The sequence below is a fragment of the Tasmannia lanceolata genome, unplaced genomic scaffold, assembly GCF_043159265.1.
Source record: "Tasmannia lanceolata isolate RefF3 unplaced genomic scaffold, GAP_Taslan_0.1 ptg000012l, whole genome shotgun sequence".
Classification (NCBI taxonomy): domain Eukaryota; kingdom Viridiplantae; phylum Streptophyta; class Magnoliopsida; order Canellales; family Winteraceae; genus Tasmannia; species Tasmannia lanceolata.
The window spans coordinates 46,930,559-46,955,324 of record NW_027518689.1 but is presented as its reverse complement, the minus strand read 5'-3'; the positions used below and the strand labels follow the sequence as shown (position 1 = coordinate 46,955,324).

Below are 24,766 nucleotides of genomic sequence, written 5' to 3'. Positions count from 1 at the left end.
AACAGAACCCATTGCCAATGAAACTAAAAACAGAGTTATTGGTTAACAGAATTAACTACTAACAGCGGTCACAAAATACCATTACAGGTCAAGAGCGTACTCATGCTCGTACAGATGAAAGAAATTAGAAACTATTGTTAAAATACAACTTTAGTTCATAAAGAAGGTGATCAATTTAACATCCACCCTCTCACCGCCCACAATTAAAAGTTCCTCAGTGCCGCAACCAAGCTCCTTCTGTTTTCAACGGTGGCGTACCTTCTGTCAGTTGCTGTTGGTTAGATAATGTCCTTTGTAATGAGCTCATATCCATAGTGCCTTCTAAGGTAAGGTATATCTTGCTGATAGGAAGGAAATATATTGTAAGATACATGATATAATAAATATAACCTTCTGCTGAAGAGATGGAAAAATATGGACAATAATTTTACCTGCCCGAAGTCCATACCCTTGAAAATTGAAAGACGGTCAATGTAGCGCATCATGAAAATACCGCAATCGGACATGCACCAATTGTTATATCATAAACTAAGCATCATATCATAAACTAAACTCACAACATTGTTGAACAATGAGAGTGCTATGTAAACTTACTCATTATGTTGTTGCGGACAGTCAAATACCTCTGTGATAGGCCAACAATCAGCTTCATGACCGCCCAAAACTATCAACCATCTAACAACATCCAACTGCGGACATAGCATAGTAAAATCAAATTACATTACAACACATAAATAATTGAGGCAATGACAAATACTTACAGTTTTGCGAACCGGTGCTTCTTCTACCCACTGTCTATCTTTGTTATACAATGAGTTGTATATAGTGAACACCATTCCATCGACATCGGTAAGCAAAAGTATGTAATGTCCTGAATGCAGAATTGGGATGAAAATTCTGCGAGCCGGTCGTATTTCTTCCAGCGGAATAAACGACTTCATATACAAAGTAAAGTCTTTATCCGGATTCGTCACGGGGAGCACATGAGCTTTCTTCTTACCCACTTTGGGTGGGTTCGTCGGGACTTCTGGGTTAATCAATTGCTGCATAGTCATACAATCAGAAGAGTAATGCGAGGTTCAATTTGTCAATGCCTATTGTGCATTACAAGTATCTTGGTAGAACACGTGCTTAAGTGAAAGGAGACAGGTAGGACGTGAACCCTTCCCTCCGATTGAGCCGCCAGTCTGCGATTCACTTTACGAACATATGCATCGATGCCTATGACAAGCAAACATATAGCACCACTTATACAGACGATTATCTAAGTAAACAGAAATCAATAGTTTTGTCTCATTAACACTGGTAGGAACAAAATTTCTACTCACATCGTTGATCACCTCCTCCCCCATTTCAATGACGGTGCTGAGGTTGTGCTTCTTCTTGTCCTCGGAATGTTGTCTCTTAAACTCTTCAATGACCTTCTCTTTGTCACGCTCCAACATTTGAGGAAGCGGAGGAGGGTTTCCACAGATGGGACATGGACAGATTCTGTGCTTTGTTTCTCAGTCACGTCCTTCTCCTTCCCATCTTTCACCGAGGTTGGAGGCTTCGCCAACTGACTTGCCTTCTGATTCTTCTTCCTGTTTTCCTTCTCATGGGCAACAGCTGTGCCTTATTTGGTCGCCGGCTCCGACTCCTCCTCATCTTCCATCAATGTCGGAAGCTTCAACTAATCACATGTTTTCTGCTTCTTCAACCCTTTATGCTTTTCCCCAGGGCCAACAGTTGTGCTTCCTTGGGTTGCTTGGTTATTTTTCTCAACCACAACCTTGTCCTTCGTAGCTTCCGACAAGGTTGGAGCTTGGGCACATGACCTGATCTCTGCTTCCTCATAAATTTCACCTTATCCTGGGGGGATCCGTTGTCCTTGGTTCTTCGGCTTCCGGCCGTGATCGTTTATTATTAAGTGTCTGTTTCCTGTCATTAATAGCACCCTTGAAAGGGTATTCATTCTCAACTGTCTCTGCAGCCATATCCACATCCTCCCCCTTGGTGACCTTAACTTCTTTCGTCTTCTCCCCAACAGGTAAATCTTTTCTTTGCTTCTTTGCAGCCTTGCCATCTTTCAGCTGCCCTTTCTTCGATCTCTTCTCCCCAACAGATAATTCACTGCGGAGACGATTGTTTTCGGCCCGCAATTCCTCGACCTCCTTAAGGTCAGCCTCCAACTTCCTCAACTCTGCTTCTTTTCTTTCCAATTCCTCGGTCGTCTGATTAAGAAGTGTTTCCTTACTACTTACTTCTCTCTCTCTCTCTCTCTCTCTCTCTCTCTCTCTCTCTCTCTCTCTCTTAGAGTCAAAGCAACATCCCTGTTCTGAAAATAAACCTCTCTAGAAGCTACCTCATGTGCAGCTTCAGGGGCAATATTTGGGCTACCCTGAGAAACAAAGCATGGCACAGAAGTGATTACAAGTAAAAGAATATGGAAGTAACTAGTATTGAGAACATCTACTATACCTCATCAGTGGGTTCCTGATGTTCAAAACCCCAGTTTCCAGCTGCCTCCGCACCCTCCTGCACACCACCATGCCCTATCTCTTCTGCTGCAGCCTAATTACAGAACATGTTCACGTACATAAAAAAATAGTGTAACGTTAAACATTATGTGGTAATCTATATCACTCACTGTGGGTTGGCTGGCTAACAACTCCTTATTTGACAATTGTAGCTCAACAATGATCTGCAAAATTTCAAACGACTCACATACATGTCAAAGCTCTATAAATAATTACGTATCCACAAGTTAACACTGCATCAAACAATGATATTTTCTTACCTTCTGACCCTCTTCAAATCTAAAATACTTTTTGTACAGTTCCCGGTCCGTCGACTTCCCGGCTCTGTATCCCTCCCATCTAAAATACCGTGGAATGGCATTCGGATTGGAGGGATATACGTAGCCGGTGTGCTCATAAAACCAGACCTGTGATTTCACGAGCAAGAAGATTATACACTTAATCAAATGTAACATATTGATCATTGAAACTTCAGAGTGTGGAATAATAAGTATGCGATCCTAACCTGGTATGCAAGTACCGCACGGTAAAAATATGTAGTCTTGTGTCCCGCCTCCGACTTTCCCTTATTATCCACTAACATATCATACACCTTATTTCCCCACGAATAGTTAGAGATCTCTCCAACATCATCAAGATAATCCCAAAAGAGAGAATCGACATTGTGCTTCGATGTAACGAATAAGAAAGTCGAAAACAAAAGCAAAATAAGTAGCCGTACACTCTCGTCCACTTTGAGAGGATCGACTACACATTGTTTCAGCTTATCAAATATTACAGCACTATCAATGGAACTAAATGTGGCAAATGTCTGCCTGAATGGGGTAGTTTCAGGCTTACCCTATTTAATTGGCTCCCCCTCTATGGGCAACCCAAATATGGCACTAACATCAAGGGCAGTAAATGGTATCGACTGCCCACCAAGTTTAAAGGACTTGCCCCCTGTCTCCCAAGTAGGAATCAACTCTTCTAGAAGGGCTTTATTTATAGGCATGTCATCTATTCTCCGCACTAGCGTGGCGAATGGAGTCGTCCCCAACAATGCCAGATGATCCTTCGTTAAGGCTAATTGTTTGTCGTAGTATTTAAATTTCTTAGCACTGCACCTCGAATCATACGGAACCTGCAAACAAGACAACCGAATTAAGTTATTAAACTGCAATCATAATCAAACCTAACTTAATGACCCAACCCATCTCATGTAATGGTAGATTTACTCTTTCTCACTGCCGGGTCAGTGAGGAAGAGTTAAATTTTTATGTGGATTTAAATAAAATGCCAAAGTAGATTTTCAAGTAATGGTAGCCCTCTGTCGCCATGTAAAAAAGCCAAAGAAGATTTAAATAACGCCAACAGGAAGCGAGTACACCACCGAAAACGTCCATGGATACCCTAGCACTATCAATTTTACCCATAAATTGAGGGAAGGTCAGATCGAAAACCGCTAGCGGAAATGCCACCGGAAATGCCAACGCTCTCAAGTAAACACTGGAGGTGCCACCTGAAAGCCAGTGCTCTTAATTGAACCCCGTTACTGCAGAAGGGTCGAATCGATAGCGCTGCAGGAAACGCCACCTGAAACGCCAGCGCTATCGGATGAACCATATGACTACAGAAGGGTCGAATCGATAGGACTGCAGGTAACGTCACCTAATAAGCCAGCGCCATAGGATGTACCCTAACACAGCGACAACACTGACTCGATATCGATTCAAGAAACGCCAACTAAAACGCCAACGTTATCGAAATTTACCCAGTAATTAGAAAAGGTCGAGCAGATAGGTAAGTGTTTTTTTCACATGACCATTTAACCTAAAACGCCAACTAAAATGCCACCGGTTAGGTAAGTGTTTTTTCACATGACCATTTAACCTAGAAAAGGACGTTACCCGGTGTGGTCCCCGCCGTCTCTTTTCAAATACCACGTTACTTACAGTTACAGTGTAAGAAATGCAGGAAAAAAATCATTCGTACCTCTCTCTTCATCCTTCCAGGCTTCACTGGTGTTTCCACAGGAGGAACCTGCGCCGTTGGTGCAGTTGTTGCGGCCTTCTTGGATTTCTTCGGTCCCATTTTGCCTTTAGATTGTGGGGGGATTTGATGAACGGAGGGAGTTTGATGAACGAATGCAAGGGTGGGTTGAACAAATCGTTGAAAGGCAAGGGTTAATATGAAGAAGATGGTGAATACAGAGATATGGAAATGGTTGAAATGACAGGGATGCGCAAAGGGTGGGACGGTTTTAGTTTAAATTTTTTACTAATGCCGGCGATATTAATAAAGGATGCCACCATTCCATGTACATGTCCACATGTTGTTGATTCCACCGTCTATGAATATTGGCGACGGCCAAGTTTTAAACGAACCCAAGGGACTTTGGTTCACACATTTTTGAAACCAAACCAGCTGTCAACAAAGGCGCCACCGTTCGAAAAAGTTTATTTAGGACGTGTCAAGCATCCTTCCGTCTACACTTATTTCCAACGGCCAGAATCCAAACAAACCCACGCTTCTGTCTGTTCAAATACGCATTGAGACGAACCCAATGAAACCTCGTGCAGTGCGCCAAACGTAAATGGGGGTGAGATGCATTAAATACAGGGGGTTTTCCCTAAGAAGAAACTAGTAAAACAATGAAAAAGTGAATGATGAGGACCAACATACGAGGATCCCTCTTGATGTCAGAAGGGTATTGGGGTCTTTTTTCCACCCGATTTTGAAGCTTAGCCCTTTTTTAGTTTTAAAAGGTGCCCGTGATCCGTATTTTCACTAAACATCGGCCCGCACTTTCTCCCCCAGATTTCTGTTCATGAAGGTTCAGCCAAATTTGAAAACCCAGTTTCAAATGAAAAATCCAGCCTTCCTCATTCTGTGGAACCTGCTTTGCTTCCTGGCCTTGGAAATTCTCAACCTAGATCTTCTCCCTCCTTATCACAAGTCCATAGTCCAAACTTTGATCCTGAAGCTCAGAGCAAGATATCCAATGGTGCCATCATCAGCGAAGGATCACCAAACCCCTAGAGAAATCTTTTTGCTGAATCTCCAATCTCTACCACCCCCACAAATCTTGACCACATTATCCCCAATGATGCAGAGAAAACTAATTTGGATCTTCCTTTTGAAGATGAAGTTATAACAGAGCATGGGAAAAATGGCTAAATTGTCTTGTTGGTCATTTTATTGGAAAATGACCCTATTTTGTCTCTCTCCGTGAAGGTCTCACCCGTAAATGGAAACTCCAAGGTACTCTTCAAGTGTTCACCATGGGCAATTGTTTCTTCCTTTTAAAGTTCTCTTGTGCGGAAGACTGACTCGCATTCTAGAACAAAATGGCCAAAACTACAGTGGAAGAAGACCTTTGATTCTTCAAAGATGGGATCCGAATATCTCGATGGAAAAGTAAAAACTGAAGGAAGTTCTGGTTTGGATCAGATTACATGGGTTCCATCTAAACTTTTGGAATTCTCATTGCCTTAGTAGAATTGTTAGCTTGATAGGGAAACCCCTCTATATGGACACTCATACGGCCGAGTCCTCTAGGCTTAATTATGCTAGATTTTGTGTGCTAGTCAATGCCGACCAATCCCTCCCAGACTCTATCAAACTCCGTACTTCTTCGAGGGAGATTATTCAGCAAATAGCCTATGATTGGAAGCCTAGAGCTTGTTCCTTTTGTAGGGATTTCAGCCATAGATCTGGAGAATGCTATCATCAATCTAAGCAGGCCCATTCCCAGCCTAAGAAAGAATGGAGGCCGGTCATTAAGACCCCCAAGGAGGCAGGATCTGAATTTCAAATTGATTATTCTACCACCCCCAGTGCCAAACAGATTGAAGATCTTCATGTCCCTATTCATCCCAATGCTTCTACACCTTCAGATCTACAAGATCAATCCCGCCCCAACAGGTTTGCCGGCCTTGAAGATCTTGAAACCACCATATCAGCAAATGAGAATCGCAACCAGCTGTAAATTTGTCATAAAAACCATCCTGATGCTCAATCCACTCCTTTGGATCATGGTGCTTGGCAATTAGTTCAGAGAAAGAAGAGCAAATCACCCTTCACCTTTCCATCCACCCCTGCATATAGACTTCCCCCTTTCCCCAAGTTATCCCTTGGGAGAAGTGCTTGATGGATTTTGCTGACTTTTGTTTGGAGTTTTGCCATTGTGCCCTCTTGGTTGTTATTTTGTTGTTTTTTGGTTGGGCCTTTGTTTCTTTTCTTTGATTATTTTGTTCTCCTCTTGCCCCTGATGGTAGGAGTTGTTGCTTTTAAGCTGTTAATCTTGTATCCTTCTTTATCTTATTAATATATCTGGTAGGGGTCCGCCTAACCCCAGCTTACCTATCAAAAAAATAGAAAAAGAAATATTGGTTCCAATATCAAAAGAGTGGTTCCATAATCAAAAGTGTGGTTCTAGTAATAAAAGAGTGCCAAAATCAAAATTGATGTTCCAAAACATGTACTCCTCGGGCCAAATAGTGGCTACAAGGTCTAAATTCTACCAATGTAAGTATCATGTGCAGCAACAAGGGTCCCCAAAACAATGCGAGTTTGTCCAAGGACGCAAGGTCAACATTTTGAGTGTTTCCAAGTGTGGTTCCGACGCATAAATTGTGGTTCCAAGTGTTTACTTAGTGATTATGAGTGTTTAAACCACTAATGATACACTCATGATCACTTTTACAACCAGTGGAATACTATTACAATGTATGAACCACTATTTACACCCTTGGAACCACAAGTTACACTCGTGGAACCACTATTTAATCAATCGAAACCGCTAAATTGTGGTTCCGATGTCAACATAATGGTTCCAAGTGTATACATACTGATTATGAGTGCCTAAACCACTATTAATACACTCATGATCACTTTTACAACCAATGAAATACTATTACAATGTATGAACCCCAATTTACACTCTTGGGACCATAATTTACACCCTTGGAACCACTATTTAATCAATCGAAACCATTAAATTGTGGTTCCGAGGTCTACATAATGGTTCTGATTGTATACATACTGATTATGAGTATCTAAACCACTATTAATACACTCATGATCACTTTTGCAACCAATGAAATACTATTTTAATGTATGAACCCCTACTTTTACACTTGAAACCATAATTTACACTCTATGAACCACTACATAATCAATTGAAACCATTAAATTGTGGTTCTGATGTCTACATAATGGTTCCGATTGTATACATACTGATTTTGAGTACCTAAATCACTACTAATACACTTATGATCACTTTTGGAACCACTGAAATACTATTACACTATATGAAACCCTATTTTACACTCTTGGAACCACTATTTAATCAGTCGAAACCATTAAATTATGGTTCCGAGGTCTACATAATGGTTCCAATTATATACATAGTGATTATGAGTACCTAAACTACTATTAATACACTCATGATCACTTTTACAAACAGTGAAATACTATTACAATGTATGAACCCCTATTTACACTCTTGGAACTATAATTTAAACTCTTGGAACCACTATTTAATCAATTGAAACCACTAAATTGTGATTCTGAGGTCTACATAATGGTTCCAACTATATACATGGGTTGTTCTCAATGTTTAAACCTACGTTTGATAATGTTTACAACCATTGAACCATTGAGAGAGAGAGAGAGGTCAAAACATACATGTACCAAAAAAGACACCACTGTAAAGAGGATGAAAATAAACCCTATCACAAAAAACAGAAAAACATGAAAAGAACATGTGAAACCTAAGTAAGTGGAGGAGAATGGTCCAACCGGAGCATATGTTTATCACCCAAAGCAAACTAAAGAGAACCAATGGAGCTTTTTTTCAAATGGCAATGGCAATGGACTTTCTAACGTATGGCAATGGCAAGCTTCAATGGAGTTTCTCATGTTTGGTGAGAAAGGGGGTAGGTGAAAAGTCCATGGGGATTAGAGCTAAAAGGTGGAGCGAAAAGCAAGGAGGGTATTCCTGTCCTAAAGCACTCTAAAGGTACCTGACAACCCATCTTTTATGATTTTAACAACTCTACCCTTGATTCACAATTTCAGCAAATTGTGGACCCCAATCCGAGAGAGGCAGGGGATGAGACCCCAGAAAGTCTCTAGATCATCCACGTGAAGAAGAGCTCTACCAAGGAACTCTAAAAAATGTGCCTCTCACAGCATGAGTGGCGATGTAAAGTAAGATACCTCTCGATTCGGCGACTGGCCCGGATTCGAGACCTACCCTAAACAAAGAAGAGTCGTCATCCAAGGAAGTCGGCCCTAAATCCCATACTATGCTCTGTTGCAATGGATAACCAGAGATATATAACAGGTTCGTGCCTGGTTACAAATTTGGAAGGTCCGAAGAGCACCTCATCCGCCCAAGTGCAAGCACCTGGTCTCTTATGCCATTTATTTATCGATTTTGAAGAGTTTTGAGCAGAAATCATGTGAAATGGGAACATATATTTGCGAGATGACGTCTATCTAATCATGCATGTCTTGGAGATGAATAATAAGCACACACAAAAAGATAAATGAAAGAAGTGTCACCTAAACATAGCTAGGTTATGAGTGTCATACCTAATTGGTGTCTAAATTCTGATGGACAAACACATGCATGCTACAGCTAAAGGTATAAGGTCTATACAGGAAAGGAAGAAAACATAAAAAAAAACACAACATAACCCGATTCCATATACGACTCGACACGACAAACCCTAGACTCTAATGTGACACTTGACTCGGACCAAGATGGCCATCCATCCCGGCTGCTCTACGTATCCCGGCCTCGGGAAGAATCAGAGTCAATGTAGTTCGATGACCTATTCTAAACTACAATGCCTAACCATCTAAGACCGCTATCCTAGACTCGATCAACTAGACCCGACTAGTTTTTAAAGTTTTTTGTGCAATTGCTTAAGTTCAAGTGAATTGTAACTTTTTAGGACTCCCTATATGCCCTAACTAATGCAAGTTGGTTAGCCTTAAGCTAATGCAGGTGGTTCATATATCATATGTGTCACTAGGCTGTGTGTCCTAAGAAAAATCATGGGTTAACTAAGTGTTTCCTAGTCTAGCCATCGGCTCGACTAAGTGTCTAACCGACCACGTCTCGAGGCCTCCTAACTCTAGGGACACTCACATGACAAGACACACAAAGCATCAACATAACCAAGACAGACTCCTAACTCTAAGATACCTTAAACATCTAGGACAGACTCCTAACTCTAGGGGAAGATCTTTTTGAAAAGATTTTGAAGAATTTTTGTATTTTTGGAAGGTTTGAAATGTTTATTTTGAAAGGTTTGGCTGGACTTGGGATAAGAATCCCAAGCTGCACTACGTACCTCGTGGAAGAAGATCAAGCCAACGTAGTTCAGAAACAGACTCTCCTAACTACTCTCTTAATGACTCTTGACATTTAAAAATTTTTTTATTTTATTTTCTAGTTTCCAAGTGTTTTTGGAGTTTTGACTCAAGATGACAGAATCCTATCATCATAAGGGTAGGACAGACTCCTGATATCCCACAAAGGTTGGACAAAATCCTATACTTTGCGGGGGGTAGACAGAATCTCGACTTTGTAAGGGTTGGACATAATCACGTCTCTGCAATGGTTGGACGGCATCCTATACCTTGCAGGATCTGAATAAAAACACATGACTTGATGAGAGGTTGGAGAGAATCATAACCCCTATGATGATAGGACAAACTCCTGAAAGACTGACTCTCTAACTAAAGACAAACTCTCTAGCTAAGGATAGACTCATATATGAAAGGACCGGCATCCTATACCTTGCAGGATCTGAATAAAAACACATGACTTGATGAGAGGTTGGAGAGAATCATAACCCCTATGATGATAGGACAAACTCCTGAAAGACTGACTCTCTAACTAAAGACAAACTCTCTAGCTAAGGATAGACTCATATACGAAAGGACCGACTCCTAGTGCACAACCCTAAGAGGGGAGTGCTAATGAGACTAGGCTAGTCTCCTAAAAGAAGAGGAGATAAAGAAAGGTGCTAGTAAGACTGGGCAAGTCTCCTAAACACCGAGGTGGGCTCCAAGTGTCCTTATCATTGCCCTTGCAATGATAAAAAGGAATAAGGCATCTAACAGACCAAGTTAGTCTTCAACTAGAAAGGAGTGCAACTTGTGAGACTAGATTTAGTCTTCTATGGGTTGACGCACTAATGGGACAATGCATGTCTCCAAAGGGTCTGACTTTTCTATCGAGACATAGCTTGTCTCCTAAGAGGGTGGGCTCTAGATGACTCTTTCATTGCCCTTGCAATGATAAGGAGAAAGTAGGGTTCAAAGGATATCTAAACATGTCTAAAAGACTTGACAAGTCTTCTAAATGAGAGGGGGATTACTACTAAGACTGGGTAAATCCCCTATAGGATGGGCTTGGGCTATCACCTTCATCGCCCTTTCACAATGAAAAAGGGAAGAATTTTTAGATTGGTATCCAACTATTTATGAAAAAGTAAAAGGATTAAAAGATTTCACATTGAAGCTTAAAAATAGCAAACACCAAAACTCTCGGCCAACAATCCATTTCACAAAATTACCATATTGACCTGACATCATTAATTTTAGTAGCCTCCTTAGGGTCGACATATTTATGGTTACCTTAGAATAACACAGACCAATCTCTAGATGGAATTTACATTTTTAATATTGATGAAGCCAAGACAAACCTCTATCAGAATTTATGACAACCAATCTTAAACAGCGAGAAAAAATGAATCAATTATAAACAGAACACTATATAGACCAAACATTAAGTCAACCAATTCCCATACTACAAAATAGAAATTTAATCTCAGATGAGTAGTACATCTATATATCACTTTAACCTATATCATGAGAAATAAGCATACATATTACAAAGAAAACAGAGTCTGTTATATTCAGTATCAATGAGAATTCACACTACTAAAGGAGCAAAATCCTTATTTCATGTCTCAATACTCCATAAGGAGTTGAAAATTTATACTATGATGAGAACAGATTCTCTATTTAATGTCTTTGATAATCATCATCCAAGGATTATAGAATGTAACATTATTCGCATACAAATGATGTCAAATTAGAAATCATAGAACCACAAAATACAATTCACAACCAAGTCCAAACCTTAGATAATCAAATTTTCTAAAAATGATGTCAAATACAACTCGACATAATTTTAAGTAAAGCTAAATCCCCACCAAATTCCAAAGATATCTACAATGCCTAACTCCATTATATTCCTAGCAGTATTATCTAAAGATGCAATTTGACCAATCACTTTAGCCATAGAATCAGCTCAAATATTTTCCATCAACAGGTTAATTTTACCTCAAAATTTCTAACACAATTAGACGAGAAATCTGTTGAAACTAAAAAAAACAGAGAAGCCTCCTCTTTCCAGCCCTAATTTAGCTTCTTTTATAAGCTTTAATGGTGTTAGAAGGTTTATTGCATAGCCTAAGGGGCATAGTGATCTTTGTATGTTCTCTTTATATAAATACTAAAGTGAGGGGGAGTAAACAGAACTTCTTCCTTTTTCTTCTCATTCTCTTCTTTCACTCTAACATGGTATCAGAGCCCTAGGGGTTTTGTGCCCTAGGGACCTTGGAGAAGCCCCTCTTCTCCATTCTCCTCCCGCCCCTCCACTCTCTACCTCCCGCCTCTCTCTCTCAAACCCTCGCCCCTCTCCCCTGCCCCAACCCTCGCCCCTCTCTCCCCTGCCCCAACCCTCGCCCCTCTCTCCCTCATGCCCCAACCCAACCCACTTGTCCCTTGCCCCTCTCTCACCTCCCGCCCTCCCTCACCTTCACGCCCCCCCCCCCGTTCCCGCCTCTCTTGGCAGTGGAAGTTTATCTCATTGCCAAAAGGAAGGTCTACACCATACGTCGTGACCCTCCTGCGGCTTTGGATCCCACTTATGAGTAGTGGGAAACAGATGATGCTCATATCCGTAGTTTACTCTGGCAGAGTATGATCCCACATATTTCAGGGACTATGATGCAGCTTTCGACTGCAAAGAGGATTTGGGATCATACTGCGGTTATGTTTTCAGGCGTCGGTAACCTCTCCCGTATTTGTGCCACATATTCTGAGTGGATGCATCTTCGGCGTGGTGACACCCCTCTTTCTACATACTATGGTCAGTTTGTCTCTCACTGTCAGCAGCTCGACATTTTTATGCCCTTGACGACACTTAGCCGTCGCCGCTCGGTAGCGGGATCAGCTTCGAGTTGTTCAGTTTCTCGAGACCTTGGGCCCCGAGTTTATGTTTTTTTGCCAGCAGATTTATGGTTTTGGCACTATGCCTTCCCTCGATGAGGTCTATCAGCGAGCACAACAGTGTCTAGGTGGAGCCTCTCTTACTCCTACTGTTTTTTATGGTCATGCTACCGCGGCATATGCAGTAGGAGATCGTCCTGCCCGTGGTAGTGGGATGTTTGGCCGAGGCCGTGGCCGTGACTCTAGCCGTGGCGGACGTACCATGGGTACGGATTTCTCTAGTGGCAGGGGATATGGTGGCCGACCTCGTCCATATTGTACACATTGCCGGCGCCAGGGCCACCGTGATGAGACCTGTTATGTGCTACATCCTGAGCGTCGTCCCCCGCCGCCATCTCAGTTCGGGCGATCAGCGCACCTTTCTACTCTGGAAGACTCTGATCCTAGAGCATCTTCCTCCGGATCCAGCCCAGCTGTACCGTCTTTCACTCGGGCCGACTATGATGAGCTCCAGCACCTACGCTTGGCCGCCCATCCTCCTAGTGCTGGCTTTGCACAGCCACGTAGCACTCCTGCCTCTCTTCTCAGTAGCTCGAGCTCCTGGATCATTGATTCGGCAGCCTCGAACCATGTGACAGGTACTCTATCATCACTCAGATCTTTTCACCCTCTTTCCTCTCAGTCTATGACCCTCGCTGATGGCCGTACTACTCCCATTTCTGTACAGGGAGTACCTCTCCCTACCATGGTCTTACCCTCTACTCTATGCTTTGTGTTCCCCAGTCTCCCTTTAACTTATTTTCAGTCAGTCAGCTCACTAAATATCTTAACTACTATGTCTCATTTTATCCATCTTATTGCTTATTACAGGATCTTGCGACTGGGAGGACGATTGGTAAAGGACGTGAGGTAGATGGGTTGTATCGTCTGGATGGAGGTCCCCCCGTACCATTTTACACAGTTCTGTCGACGCCTACTAGTGGCACTGCCACCTTGGTCATCCATGCATTGAGCGCTTACGGCGCACCTCTATAGTTTCTGTTCCTATTCAGTCTTTTCAGTACGAGGCCTGTGAACTTGAAAAACACCACCATGTGTCTTTTCCCTCTAGGCTTGTTAGTCGGGCCTCGCACCCTTTTGCTTTAGTGCACTCTGATGTATGGGGTCCCCTGAGAACTCCTTCTATTTTTGGATATAGATATTTTATTGTTTTCATTGATGACTATTCTCGCATGACTTGGCTGTATTTGCTTCACGATCATTCTGAGGTTTTCTCTGCTTTTCGTACTTTTCATTCTGAGGTTACAAATCAGTTTGATTGTTGTGGACCCCGATCCGAGAGAGAGGTGGGGGACGAGCCCCCAGCGGCCTCTAGGATCATCCACGTGTGAAGGAGAGCTCTACCAAGGAACTCTCGAAACGGTTGCCACCCTAATAGCATAGCACGAGTGGCAATATAAAAAGAAAGAGATATGTCTTGATCCGGAGCCAAGGCTTGAAACCAAGACATACCTTAAATAAACTCAGAGTCGCCATCCATGGATAAGCCATGGAACCCCAAAATCAAATCCTCTGTGCAATGGATAACCAGAAATATATATGGGTTCGTGCCTGATTACGAATGGAGAAGGTCTGAAGAGCACCCCCAATTCGTCCGAGTGCAAGCACTTGGTCTCTTATGCCATTTTTATTAACTCCAAAGAAGTTTGGGTAAAAAATATGTGAAATGGGAACAATCCTCAGGAGTTGTCTACCTAAGCATGCATTTCCTGAGAATACAAATAATAAATACACATAAAATAAAATGAAAGATGTGTCACCTAAGCATAGCTAGGTTATGATTGGTATACCTAATGGGTGTCTAAATTCTGATGTGCAAACACATGCAAGCTATAGCTAAAGGTATAGGATCAGTACAAGAAAGTAAGAAAACACATCAAATCATACAATAATAACACAACAAATCCTAAGACTCTAAATGATTAGCCCGAATCTTCGGATGGTCTGATATTCATCCAAAGAAGCCTACGTATCCCCGCCTCCACGAGAATCAAGGCAACGTAGTTCTTCGCGCCTATTCTAAACTATGATGCCTAAGACACCTAGACCTCTATCTTAGACTCGATCTAAAAGACCGGACCAGTTATTAAAGTTTCTTATACGATTATTCAAATTCCAGTGAATTGTGGATTTTAGGACACCATATATGCCCTAAGTAAATGCAGATTAGCCATAAGCTAATGCAAGTGGTTCCTACAACCTATGTGTAACTAGGCTGTGTTCCCTAAGGAAAACAAATGGTGGACTAACGTGTCCTACTCTAGTCATCACTCGGCGATGTGGATCGCCGACTGACCGGACGGAGGCGTTCCTATAACTCTAGGACAGACCCCTAACTCTAAAACAAGCACACCACAAACAAACAACCTATCAAAAGAAAATCCTAACTCTAAAACTCTCTATCTAGAAGAAACTCCTAACTCTAGAGGAAGATCTTTTGAAAATGAGGTTTTAAAGGTTGCTTATTCAAAAAGATTTAAAATGTTATTTACAAAAGTTTGGCTGGACTTGGGATATAAATCCCAAGCTGCACTACGTACCTCGTATAAGAGGATCAAGCCAACGTAGTTCGAAAACGAACTCTCCCAACTAAAACCTAACACTTCAAATGATTTAACGGTTTTAATGTTTTTCAAATGTTTTTGATATTTTTTAAAGTTTTCAAATATTTTTGAATTTCAAATTTCTAATTTTTTTGGATTTTAAAGCTTTTCCAATGTTTCGGACCTTTAAATGCTTTCACTCTTAAAGGGAACACTCAAGCACAACCACAAACTAGGGCAAAGCCCTAAATCCAAAGGGGAAACCCCGAACAAGCAACTAACGCCTCAAAGAGACGATCCACAACAAGTAAAGAAGCGTCCCAAGAAGAGAGAAAATGATCCAAGATCCCAAGCAAGCAAAGCTCTAATAAGACTGAGTTAGTCTCTAATCAAAACGAAGTAATCAACAACTCTAAAGGAGAAACTCCTAACTAATAACACTAAAGAGGGGTACAAATGAGTCAATGACTCTCTAATAACGCTACCAAGAATGGGGTAAAAATGAGTCAAAGACTCACCAGAAGAAAGGGTTATTCTAACATGAGGCTGGGTAAGCCTCGCAAAGGGGAAACTCTCTAAATGAGACAATGCTTATCTCCGAGACACAAATGACGCAAACAAGGGTTCTGATGAGATTGGGTAAGTCTCCTATATACAAAGGAGGGCTCAAAGTATCCCTATCATCGCCCTTGCAATGAGAAGGGTTCTAATATCTAAAAGACTAGGCAAGTCTACTATAAAAAGGAGGGATATGCTACTTGGACTAAGCAAGTCCCCTAAAGATGACGGGCTTGGGCTATCGCCCTCATTGAAACATAACAATTAGTGGCCTCGGAGATCATTATGACCATCAATGCTCCTTTTCACAAGTTCTAACCTTAAAATTCTGCAAGGCCCACTATGGTACTCATGATTTCAAAATATCCAAAATCCACAAAATAAAATGCCAATCTCAACAAAAGAAAATGGTCATATCAACAAATTCTTTACACCTCTAAGCCTTTGCTTATCTAAACAAGACAATGCATTATCTACTATCACATAATGCACAAAACTCAACTGAAAGCAACATATCACTGAACAGGGATGAAATATTGGGTAGAAAGTGAGCTAGATTTGTGCCAAGACGAAGCAAAATTGTGAACTAAAAATTATGCAAAACCCACGAAGCAAAAATATTGGACAGCAGATATGCAATATAGAATACCAATTATGTGCTCCCATTCCTCCCAAAGTCTTAACAGTTAAGTACATAGCTAGTGGGGTTGTAGCCATGTGCCTTTGTCAAAACAAAAATCTCACTAGGGAAGCATATAGGCTTACAGGACAGCGGCTCTAAGTCATAGCTTAAAAAAAAGGAAATTCAACCATGAAGTGTATAAGCCTATATGACAGCAGCTACCTGTAATAACCGTTCAAATGAATTCTTATTTTGTATTAATGATAACAACAAATGCAATGACCAACACCATGACAGAAAGGTGACCTCGACTAAGCAAAGCTCATGATTCTCTCAGTAAAGATGCCATAAAATCCACATAAATAAGATGTGGACAAACTACCTCCGAGCAAGGGAAGATAAGCCAATGCGAAACAATTGTACACAATTGCATTAACTGATAAGTTGGATGACCATAAGAGCAATTCAACAAGGCACGAAAGATATTGAGGCAAAACCACTTATCACTATCGAGTATCACATATGCAAAGCATCCAAAGAAAGGGAAGAACAAAAGAAGACTCAAACCCTTTTTAGTATAACAATGCCCAACACAAGGAAAGCAATCAAATAATCATAAGGAAAGAACAGAAATGGGCTGAGTTACCTGATCGATGAACTACTAGTTGCGATGAGCGTAGATCACCTGAATCGATAATGCTGGTCGATGGTTCGACTTAAATTGCCGGAGATGATCGGATTCTATGGGTTAGTGGCAGAGGCGAGAAGAGGGTTGTAGGAATATGGCTGAGAAGAGGATGATGGGAGGTGGCTGATGGTAGTGGGTTTAGGTGAAAATCCGATCGGAGGTTGTGGGTGGGCTGGCCGGATTCAATGGTGGCGGCCGGAGCTAGGGGTGCGGGGTGGTATTGTCGAAACAGAGGGTTAAAAAAATGTGAAAACCCCTTTTGCTACAGCTCCTTTCTGTAAGAAGAATCAAATGGGTTTGAGGTGGATCTTGACTGGTAGAAGGTTGAAGATGGAGATGGTGGGGCCGGAGGAGATGGCCGATAAATGGAGGTGGCCGGCCGGAGATGGAGGCTCGTTGGAGGAGGGTTTGGAGCTAGAAATGGAGGAGGAAATGGGGTTGAATATGGGTTTTAATGGTTGTGGGAAATGAGGAAGGTGATGTGGGTTTTGAACTGGTTGTAGCTCGAAAATGGGTTTAATAGCTTGGAAAATGGGTTTAATGGGGTACGGCGGCTGGGATGGTAGTGGTGGTGAGAGGAGTAAGGGAGATGGATTTGCAGAGTCATAATGGGGAAGATAGAGGTGATGTAAGAGGACGGCCAAGATGGGGAGGCCGGATCTCCGGCGAGACACCGGAGAAGATGGGGATGGGCAAAGCTTTCCACCTTCTCTCTCTCTCTCTCTCTCTCTCTCTCTCTCTCTCTCTCTCTCTCTCTCTCTCTCTCTCTCTTCTTTGTGATTTTTTTTTATAAAAATAAGGGTGCTGATATCCGCACCCCCACTTAATGAGGCGCGCCCGCCAGATTTGTCTTATTCGGCTTGGGCGCGCCCATCACAGGATAATTCACCCCCCTTGCACACCTTATATTTAATGGCTTGGTAAAAACACCCCCTGGTGCAGATAAATTTGCCCCCCTTTTGGTCTGCATTGCGCTCACTCTCTTGCCTCGTTTACTAAGCAAACATGCTCGGATTTCAATGAAATTTCACGGGGATCTTAGGGAGACCCTAACCTATCTTAGGGTAGAATTTGGGGTCCTAACTCATTGATTGGATAGGGCTTCGCACAAGCATCGCGAACATGGGTCAGGTCAAAATGGGGTGTCGACAATTGTACCCTCAAATACTTGCGCACAGATAATGCTAGAGAATATTTCTCCACTACCCATGGGTTCTAGGATTTTCTTTCTAGTCGGGGTATTCTCCACCAGTCTTCCTGTGCTCACACCTCTCAGCAGAATGGTGTGGCTGAAAGGAAGATGTGCTCTTTACTTGATGGGGCTCGCTCTCTTCTTATTCAGATGCGAGTTCCCAAGAGCTATTGGGGTGATGCTGTTCTTACTGCATGCCACCTTGCCAACCGACTTCCATCCTCGGTTCTTGGTGGCTTTTCCCCCTTTGTTGTGTTATACCCTGATCATGACCCCTTTCCTATCACCCCTAGGGTCTTTGGGTGTGTGTGTTTTGTTCACCACCTTGGTCCTGGCTTTGATAAGCTGGACCCTCGGGCTGAACGATGCATCTTTCTTGGGTACTCCCGTTCCCAGAAAGGTTATCACTGTTACAGTCCTCGCCTGCGTCGGTCCTTTGTGTCTGCCGATGTCACATTCTTCGAGTCTGAGTCCTACTTTGTATCTTCTCATGAGACTCCTTCCACAGTTCCTGACTCGGACCTTTCTCTTCCCCTCCCCGCCCTTCCGGCTCCTCTCCTCTCCCCTCCTGTATTAGTTCCTGAGACTATTCCTGTCTGTGATCCCTCATCTTCACTACAGGCTCCTGAGGCTACTGAGGCTCCTCCTCCCGCTCCTCCGCAGACATATCCTCGTCGGCCGAGATCTACAGCTCATCCTTGTTTGCTGAGATCTACAGCTCATCCTCCTCCGCCTCCGCCATCGTCCTTGCAGTCGGAGATCACACCCCCCACATCTCAGGTACCTATCTCTCCTACTCCTACTTCAGATTCTCCCATTGCTTCTCGTACTCGTTCTCACAGTACTGCTCACCCTATTTCCTCTGTTATTTCATATGATTCTCTCACCCCAATGCTTTGGAGTTTTGTTTCCTCTTTGTCCTATGTTTCTTTGCCACAGTCTTTACCAGCTGCACTTGATCATTCGGGATGGTGTACGGCCATGGATCTTGAGATGGAGGCCCTCCAGGCCAATCAGACATGGGAGTTAGTTCCTCTTCCTCCTGGGGCTCGACCAGTTGGTTGTCGCTGGATTTATGCCGTCAAACACTTACTTGACGGTACTATTGAGCGCCTTAAGGCGCGGTTGGTGGCAAAAGGCTATACTCAGACCTTTGGTGTTGATTATTTAGAGACTTTTTCGCCGGTCGCCAAGATTCCGTCTGTTCGTGTTCTTCTATCTCTTGCAGTTACACATGACTAGCCTCTGCATCAGTTAGATGTCAAGAATGCCTTTTTACATGGTGAGCTTACTGAGGAGGTGTATATGGAGCAACCTCCTGGGTATGTTGCTCAGGGGGAGATGTCCTCCTCAGTATGTCAGTTGCGGAAGTCTATATACGGTCTCAAGCAGTCTCCTAGAGCTTAGTTTGGACGATTCAGTGATACTATCATGCACTATGGCATGAAGCAATGTGCAGTTGATCACTCTGTCTTCACTTCGGTTGGTGCTATTGATAGTATATGTCGATGACATCATCATTACAGGCAGTGATTCAAAGGGGATAGGCAGGTTGAAAACCTTCTTGCAGAAAGAGTTTTCAACCAAAGATTTGGGTCGTCTCAGATACTTTCTTGGCATTGAGGTTGCATATTCTACTAGAGGTCTCTCCCTCTCACAGAGGAAATATGTACTAGATCTTCTTGAGGAGACAGGTCACCTTGGAGTGAAACCTGCGTCTGCTCCCATGGACCCAAATGGGAAACTTCTTCTAGAAGAAGGAGATTTATTAGATGACCTTGGCAGATATAGGAGGCTGGTGGGTAAGCTCATATATCTTACAGTCACTCTTCCAGATATATCATTTGTTGTTGGCTCAGTCAGCCAACATATGAGCTCACCCCGTACTTCTCACTGGGCAGCAGTGATTCAAATTCTTCGCTACTTGAAAGAAGCACCAAGGAAAGGACTCGTATTCAAGAAGCATGGTCATACCCGGGTAGAAGGCTTCTGTGATGCAAACTGGGCAGGATCTCCAACAAATAGGAGACCCGCCACTGGATATTGCACCTTTGTTGGTGGCAATCTAGTGTCATGGAAAAGTAAGAAACAGGACATAGTCTCCAAGTCGAGTGCCGAATCAGAGCATCGTGCTATGTCTCATACCAGCGGGGAGCTTATTTGGTTACGTTCTCTCCTTTCAGAGATTGGTTTCTCTTCATCTGCTCGAGCTCAGCTATATTGTGACAATCAAGCTGCAATTCACATAGCTACCAATCCGGTCTTTCATGAGAGAACCAAGCATATAGAGGTTGATTGCCACTTCATTCGCCAAAGGATACAAAGAGGCGAGATTCATGTTTCTTTCACGAGATCTGCTGATCAGTTAGCAGATGTGTTCACAAAGCTCTTAAGCTATACAAAATTGAGTGACATATGTAACAAGCTTGGAATGTACAATATATACATTCCAGCTTGAGGGGGAGTGTTAGAAGGTGTATTGCATAGCCTAAGAGCATAGCGGTCTTTGTATGTTCTCTTTTTATAAATACTAAAGTGAGGGGGAGTAAACATAACTTCTTCCTTTTTCTTCTCATTCTCTTCTTTCACTCTAACAAATGGAATATTTTACCCCCACTACTTCCCGGACAGTCCTCCATCTAATGCATTTATGCCTACTTTTTATGCCATAAAGAGGTCTAGGCAACCATAGAGGTGAGTGAAAAGGACTGTAGATTCGTTCCCCTTTTCCTTCCATAGACAACCCCTCTCCAGTGTATTCATCTACTCTTTTATCCTTCAGGGGTATCTTGATAGAAAATGACAGCAAGGAAAATCATATATACCATTTTTTTTTTACCCAACATAAGAATCAAGAATCATCACAGTTTTAGCTAAAAGAACAAGCTTCACTCATAACTATGAGGTACATCAGCAGGTGTTACAATCATACGTATATCTGATCATGAAGCAAAACAAAATTGATATTAACTCTATCTTAGTTCAGTTCTTACAATAGAACATACTATATTTTAAGGTTTAATGGATAATGGTAATGTCACAGACTTCATGACCTTTCAATACCGATAAAAAAAAACCATGGCTGCAAATACCAAAATGAAGTGATGGCTTCCCAAATCAAAGTTTGTGGGGGCTGCCATTATTAAGAATGTGAGGGCTGCTATTAATCACAAGGGTGATGGCTGCCAATATTAAAGAATAAAGCTAATTCATCACTTCCCTGTCATAATGCCACACTTTTTATGAACACAGACCCATACCAAGATTCAATCCTCAACTTGTCAAAAGGCATTTTCAACATCCACTATATTAAGAATATAGTATGGGCAAACTCAATCCAAGACAAAGATAACAACATACTCTTAGGCTATGAAAAATACATCAAACAGTCCAAGGGGAGCTGAAATCTCTAACACATAATTTAGCATATGAAAAGAGAACTAATCAACGTGCCATTAAAGATGGAATAGAAGTAATTACCTGAGTTTTGGGGCTGAAGATAATTTTAGGTTCATATGATGATCTTCACAACTTTAAAAGACACTAAAAATTCCAGCTTAAATTATTGGCTTCTCCTTATAATTTCAAAACAGTTACTAAAACAAACTTTTTTTAACAAGTCAAGTGTCATTTTGAAACAGGGGAACAAGGAAATTATCCAACTTTTTACAAGGTAAACTTTGGATTGGTTCCCCACTTAACTGCTTGTGTAGACTCTCAACACTCTCATTATAATGTTTTATCGATAGCCCTGCCTATGAATTATGACATCTTCCCTATCTGACATTTAATTTGACATGATCATGCCCCTGTTGCACTACAGGTACACTCAAATTGATTCCTTTGGAACATAATGCTCATGAATTTGTGAATGATAAGTAAGCTGAACAGATTATCATATATTCCATAGAAACAAAAGAAGAGACTTCAAACCTCACTCAATGAACATAACATCCACAAATATGCTGATCTTTCTCTGTTCAAAATATTTTGTAAATTTAAAGAAAGAAAGCAGAGACAATGGAATTACCTTTGATAGATGAGATGTAATTGTCGTTTACCTTCTCTTGTGAAAGTGATGATGAGGTTATCCAAATTTCCTGATTCTTCTTCCATTTGAAATAGATTCAGATCTTGTAATTCCTAGGGTTTTATACCAAAAAGAACACAAGCCTAGGGTTTAAAGATGCAGTTCATAATTAGAGCTCAAAAAAGCTTGCCGAAAAATGGTGATTTACAAATAAAGCTCGAATTTGCTATGATTGATAAGAATTGCTAGAATTCAAGGAGCTAAAATCAGATCTTGAACTTAAGACCTTAGATCTAAAGTTTTGTCTGAATCTAAGGTTTAAGTTGAGATGAAAATAAGATAAAAGGTGTAGAAACTAGTAAAGAAGAGAAGAACATAACTTGAGGAAGGTAAGCCGGCCGGATCTTGTCGGAGAAGAAGATAAAGGGTTAGGGTTTCAGTTTGTGGGGAAAATCTCTCTCGCTCTCTTTCTCTCTCTAAAAGGGGGAAAATGAAAAAATAAATCTCAAAAATGAGCTTGGATTTGGTATTTATAGATGTTTTTGGAAGTTGATATTGGCACTCCAAATTGATGGGCGCACGGGATTCTGATAAGGGGCGCGAAAATTGATGAGCACGCGATTCATCGTGTCCTTTCTGGCCCAGGTTCGGCCCCTCACAGGATAAGCTCGCCCCCCTTTCAAGATACATTCACCCCGCTTCTGAACTTGTACCATGACACTGTCTTGGCTCGTTCACTAGGCAAACATGTTCGGATCTTGACGAAATTTTATAGGGACCTTGGTGGGATCCTAAGCTAGCCTAGGGTGAAATTTGGGATTCCAATTCATAGATTTGATGGGGTTTATAATTTACACGAAGAGATTCAGGCACGGTCAAAATGGGGTGTCTACACAAATGTTTGCATTTTTTTAATAATTTTCCCTTATTAATATTATAACCAATCTTAAATCTACTATATTCATTAGGGAGGGAGTTGAGGATATAGAACACCAAGAATGACTCAAAGATCTCAATCTTTAGGGCCCTCAATTGCGCAACAATATGCTCTCACACTTCTTTATGTGTAGTGTGCTTCAAAGATACAAGTTTGCTCATGAGAGTCACAGCTAATGCCTTGTCCGAATTGACAAACTATTCTTGAATAGCTTCCATAAATGCCATGGCATTGGTGGTCTTATGGATAGATGACCTGATGCTTTGAGCTACATGGCTCTAAGTGGTTCGATCTCTCCCACTCTTTATGGAGGTCTTTCTCATCTTGAGTACTATCATCTGTAGGAGTGGGTGGTTCATCCACTGAGAGTCAAATCAAAGTCCACTCAAAAGTTTATTGATAGACCATTTGCCCTTATTAATATTATATCCAATCTTAAATCTACTATATTCATTAGGGAGGGAGTTGAGGATAAAGAACACCAACAAAGACTCAAAGATCTCTATCTTTAGGGCACCCAATTGCGCAACAATATGCTCTCACACTCCTTTGTGTGTAGTGAGCTTCAAAGATACAAGTTTGCTCATGAGGGTCTGTAGACACCCCATTTTGACCGAACCCCCTTTTTGCACTTGATTTGATTAAAACCCAAGAAAATATATGATCTGGTGACCCAAATTCGTCCTTAGGGCGGATTAGGACCCCAAGAATCTCTCTGCAAAGTTTCAGAAATTTCTGATGAAAAATTGCACTACGAACAAGGCAATTTTGTGCAGATATCAAAAATAGGGGGTGTATTATCCAGGCAGATTCGCACATTTGTGCGCTCATCAAAATGAAGTGCCAATATCAAATTCCCGAAAAAAACTATAAATATTAATCTAGCCCTCATTTTCTGAGATCTAGGGTTTTTTTTATTTTCTCAAATTAGAGAGAGAGAGGCGAGATTAAGGTTTTCTTCTATTCTTCTTCATATCTTCTTCTAATCTTCTCAGATCAGCTTACTTTCTCTGATTAGAAATTCCGACAAGATCTCAAGCTCTGGCCAACGAGACTACGGTCGGATCCCGGCAAAAATTCCGATCTAACACAAGATCAAAACCCTAACTTTTTCCAGTTATTCTCCGGTGGATCTCCGGCAAACTCCGGTCTTTGATTGCTGATTTCTTCCTTGCTGGCCACTAAATCAGTTCATTTTCCTGTTTTTCCCCATTGTCTAAACCTTCAATTCATCCAATCACTTCTTCTTCTTCTTCCTTCACTACTCCAAACCCTAAGAAATTAACTCTTCACTTCCAAATTATTTTTTTAGGGATTATCCGATGAAAGTTTCAAAATGAAAATACTCTATAAACTTTAGATGAAACCCTCCTGT

At 41.7% G+C, this 24,766-nt stretch overlaps 1 protein-coding gene across 5 annotated transcripts; it reads right to left on the bottom strand.

Annotated features, from left to right (window-relative positions):
• On the bottom strand, positions 1 to 22,939 carry LOC143888380 (uncharacterized). Of its 5 annotated transcripts, XM_077392772.1 has the most exons (11): positions 22,835 to 22,939; positions 22,455 to 22,567; positions 3,025 to 3,642; positions 2,780 to 2,926; positions 2,630 to 2,683; positions 2,461 to 2,553; positions 1,329 to 2,380; positions 762 to 1,221; positions 595 to 689; positions 432 to 449; positions 1 to 341 (listed from the first exon to the last, which is right to left on the bottom strand). In XM_077392772.1, exons 8-11 carry the CDS (start codon positions 1,053 to 1,055, stop codon positions 215 to 217), a joined length of 534 nt encoding a protein of 177 aa, XP_077248887.1. In that variant the 5' UTR covers positions 1,056 to 1,221; positions 1,329 to 2,380; positions 2,461 to 2,553; positions 2,630 to 2,683; positions 2,780 to 2,926; positions 3,025 to 3,642; positions 22,455 to 22,567; positions 22,835 to 22,939; the 3' UTR covers positions 1 to 214. The 5 variants fall into 5 exon arrangements, with proteins under 5 accessions (XP_077248887.1, XP_077248884.1, XP_077248888.1 ...); XM_077392769.1 differs by having other exon boundaries at positions 22,455 to 22,931; XM_077392773.1 differs by having other exon boundaries at positions 22,486 to 22,931.
• Between the last annotated feature and the right edge of the window lie 1,827 nt (positions 22,940 to 24,766).

Excerpts from the sequence above, each read along its gene's own strand:
- LOC143888380 (XM_077392772.1), bottom strand. The coding sequence starts at position 1,055 with ATGACTATGCAGCAATTGATTAACCCAGAAGTCCCGACGAACCCACCC. Across the intron at positions 690-761 it reads AAGCACCGGTTCGCAAAACT|TTGGATGTTGTTAGATGGTT; the intron begins GTAAGTATTTGT and ends CTATGTCCGCAG.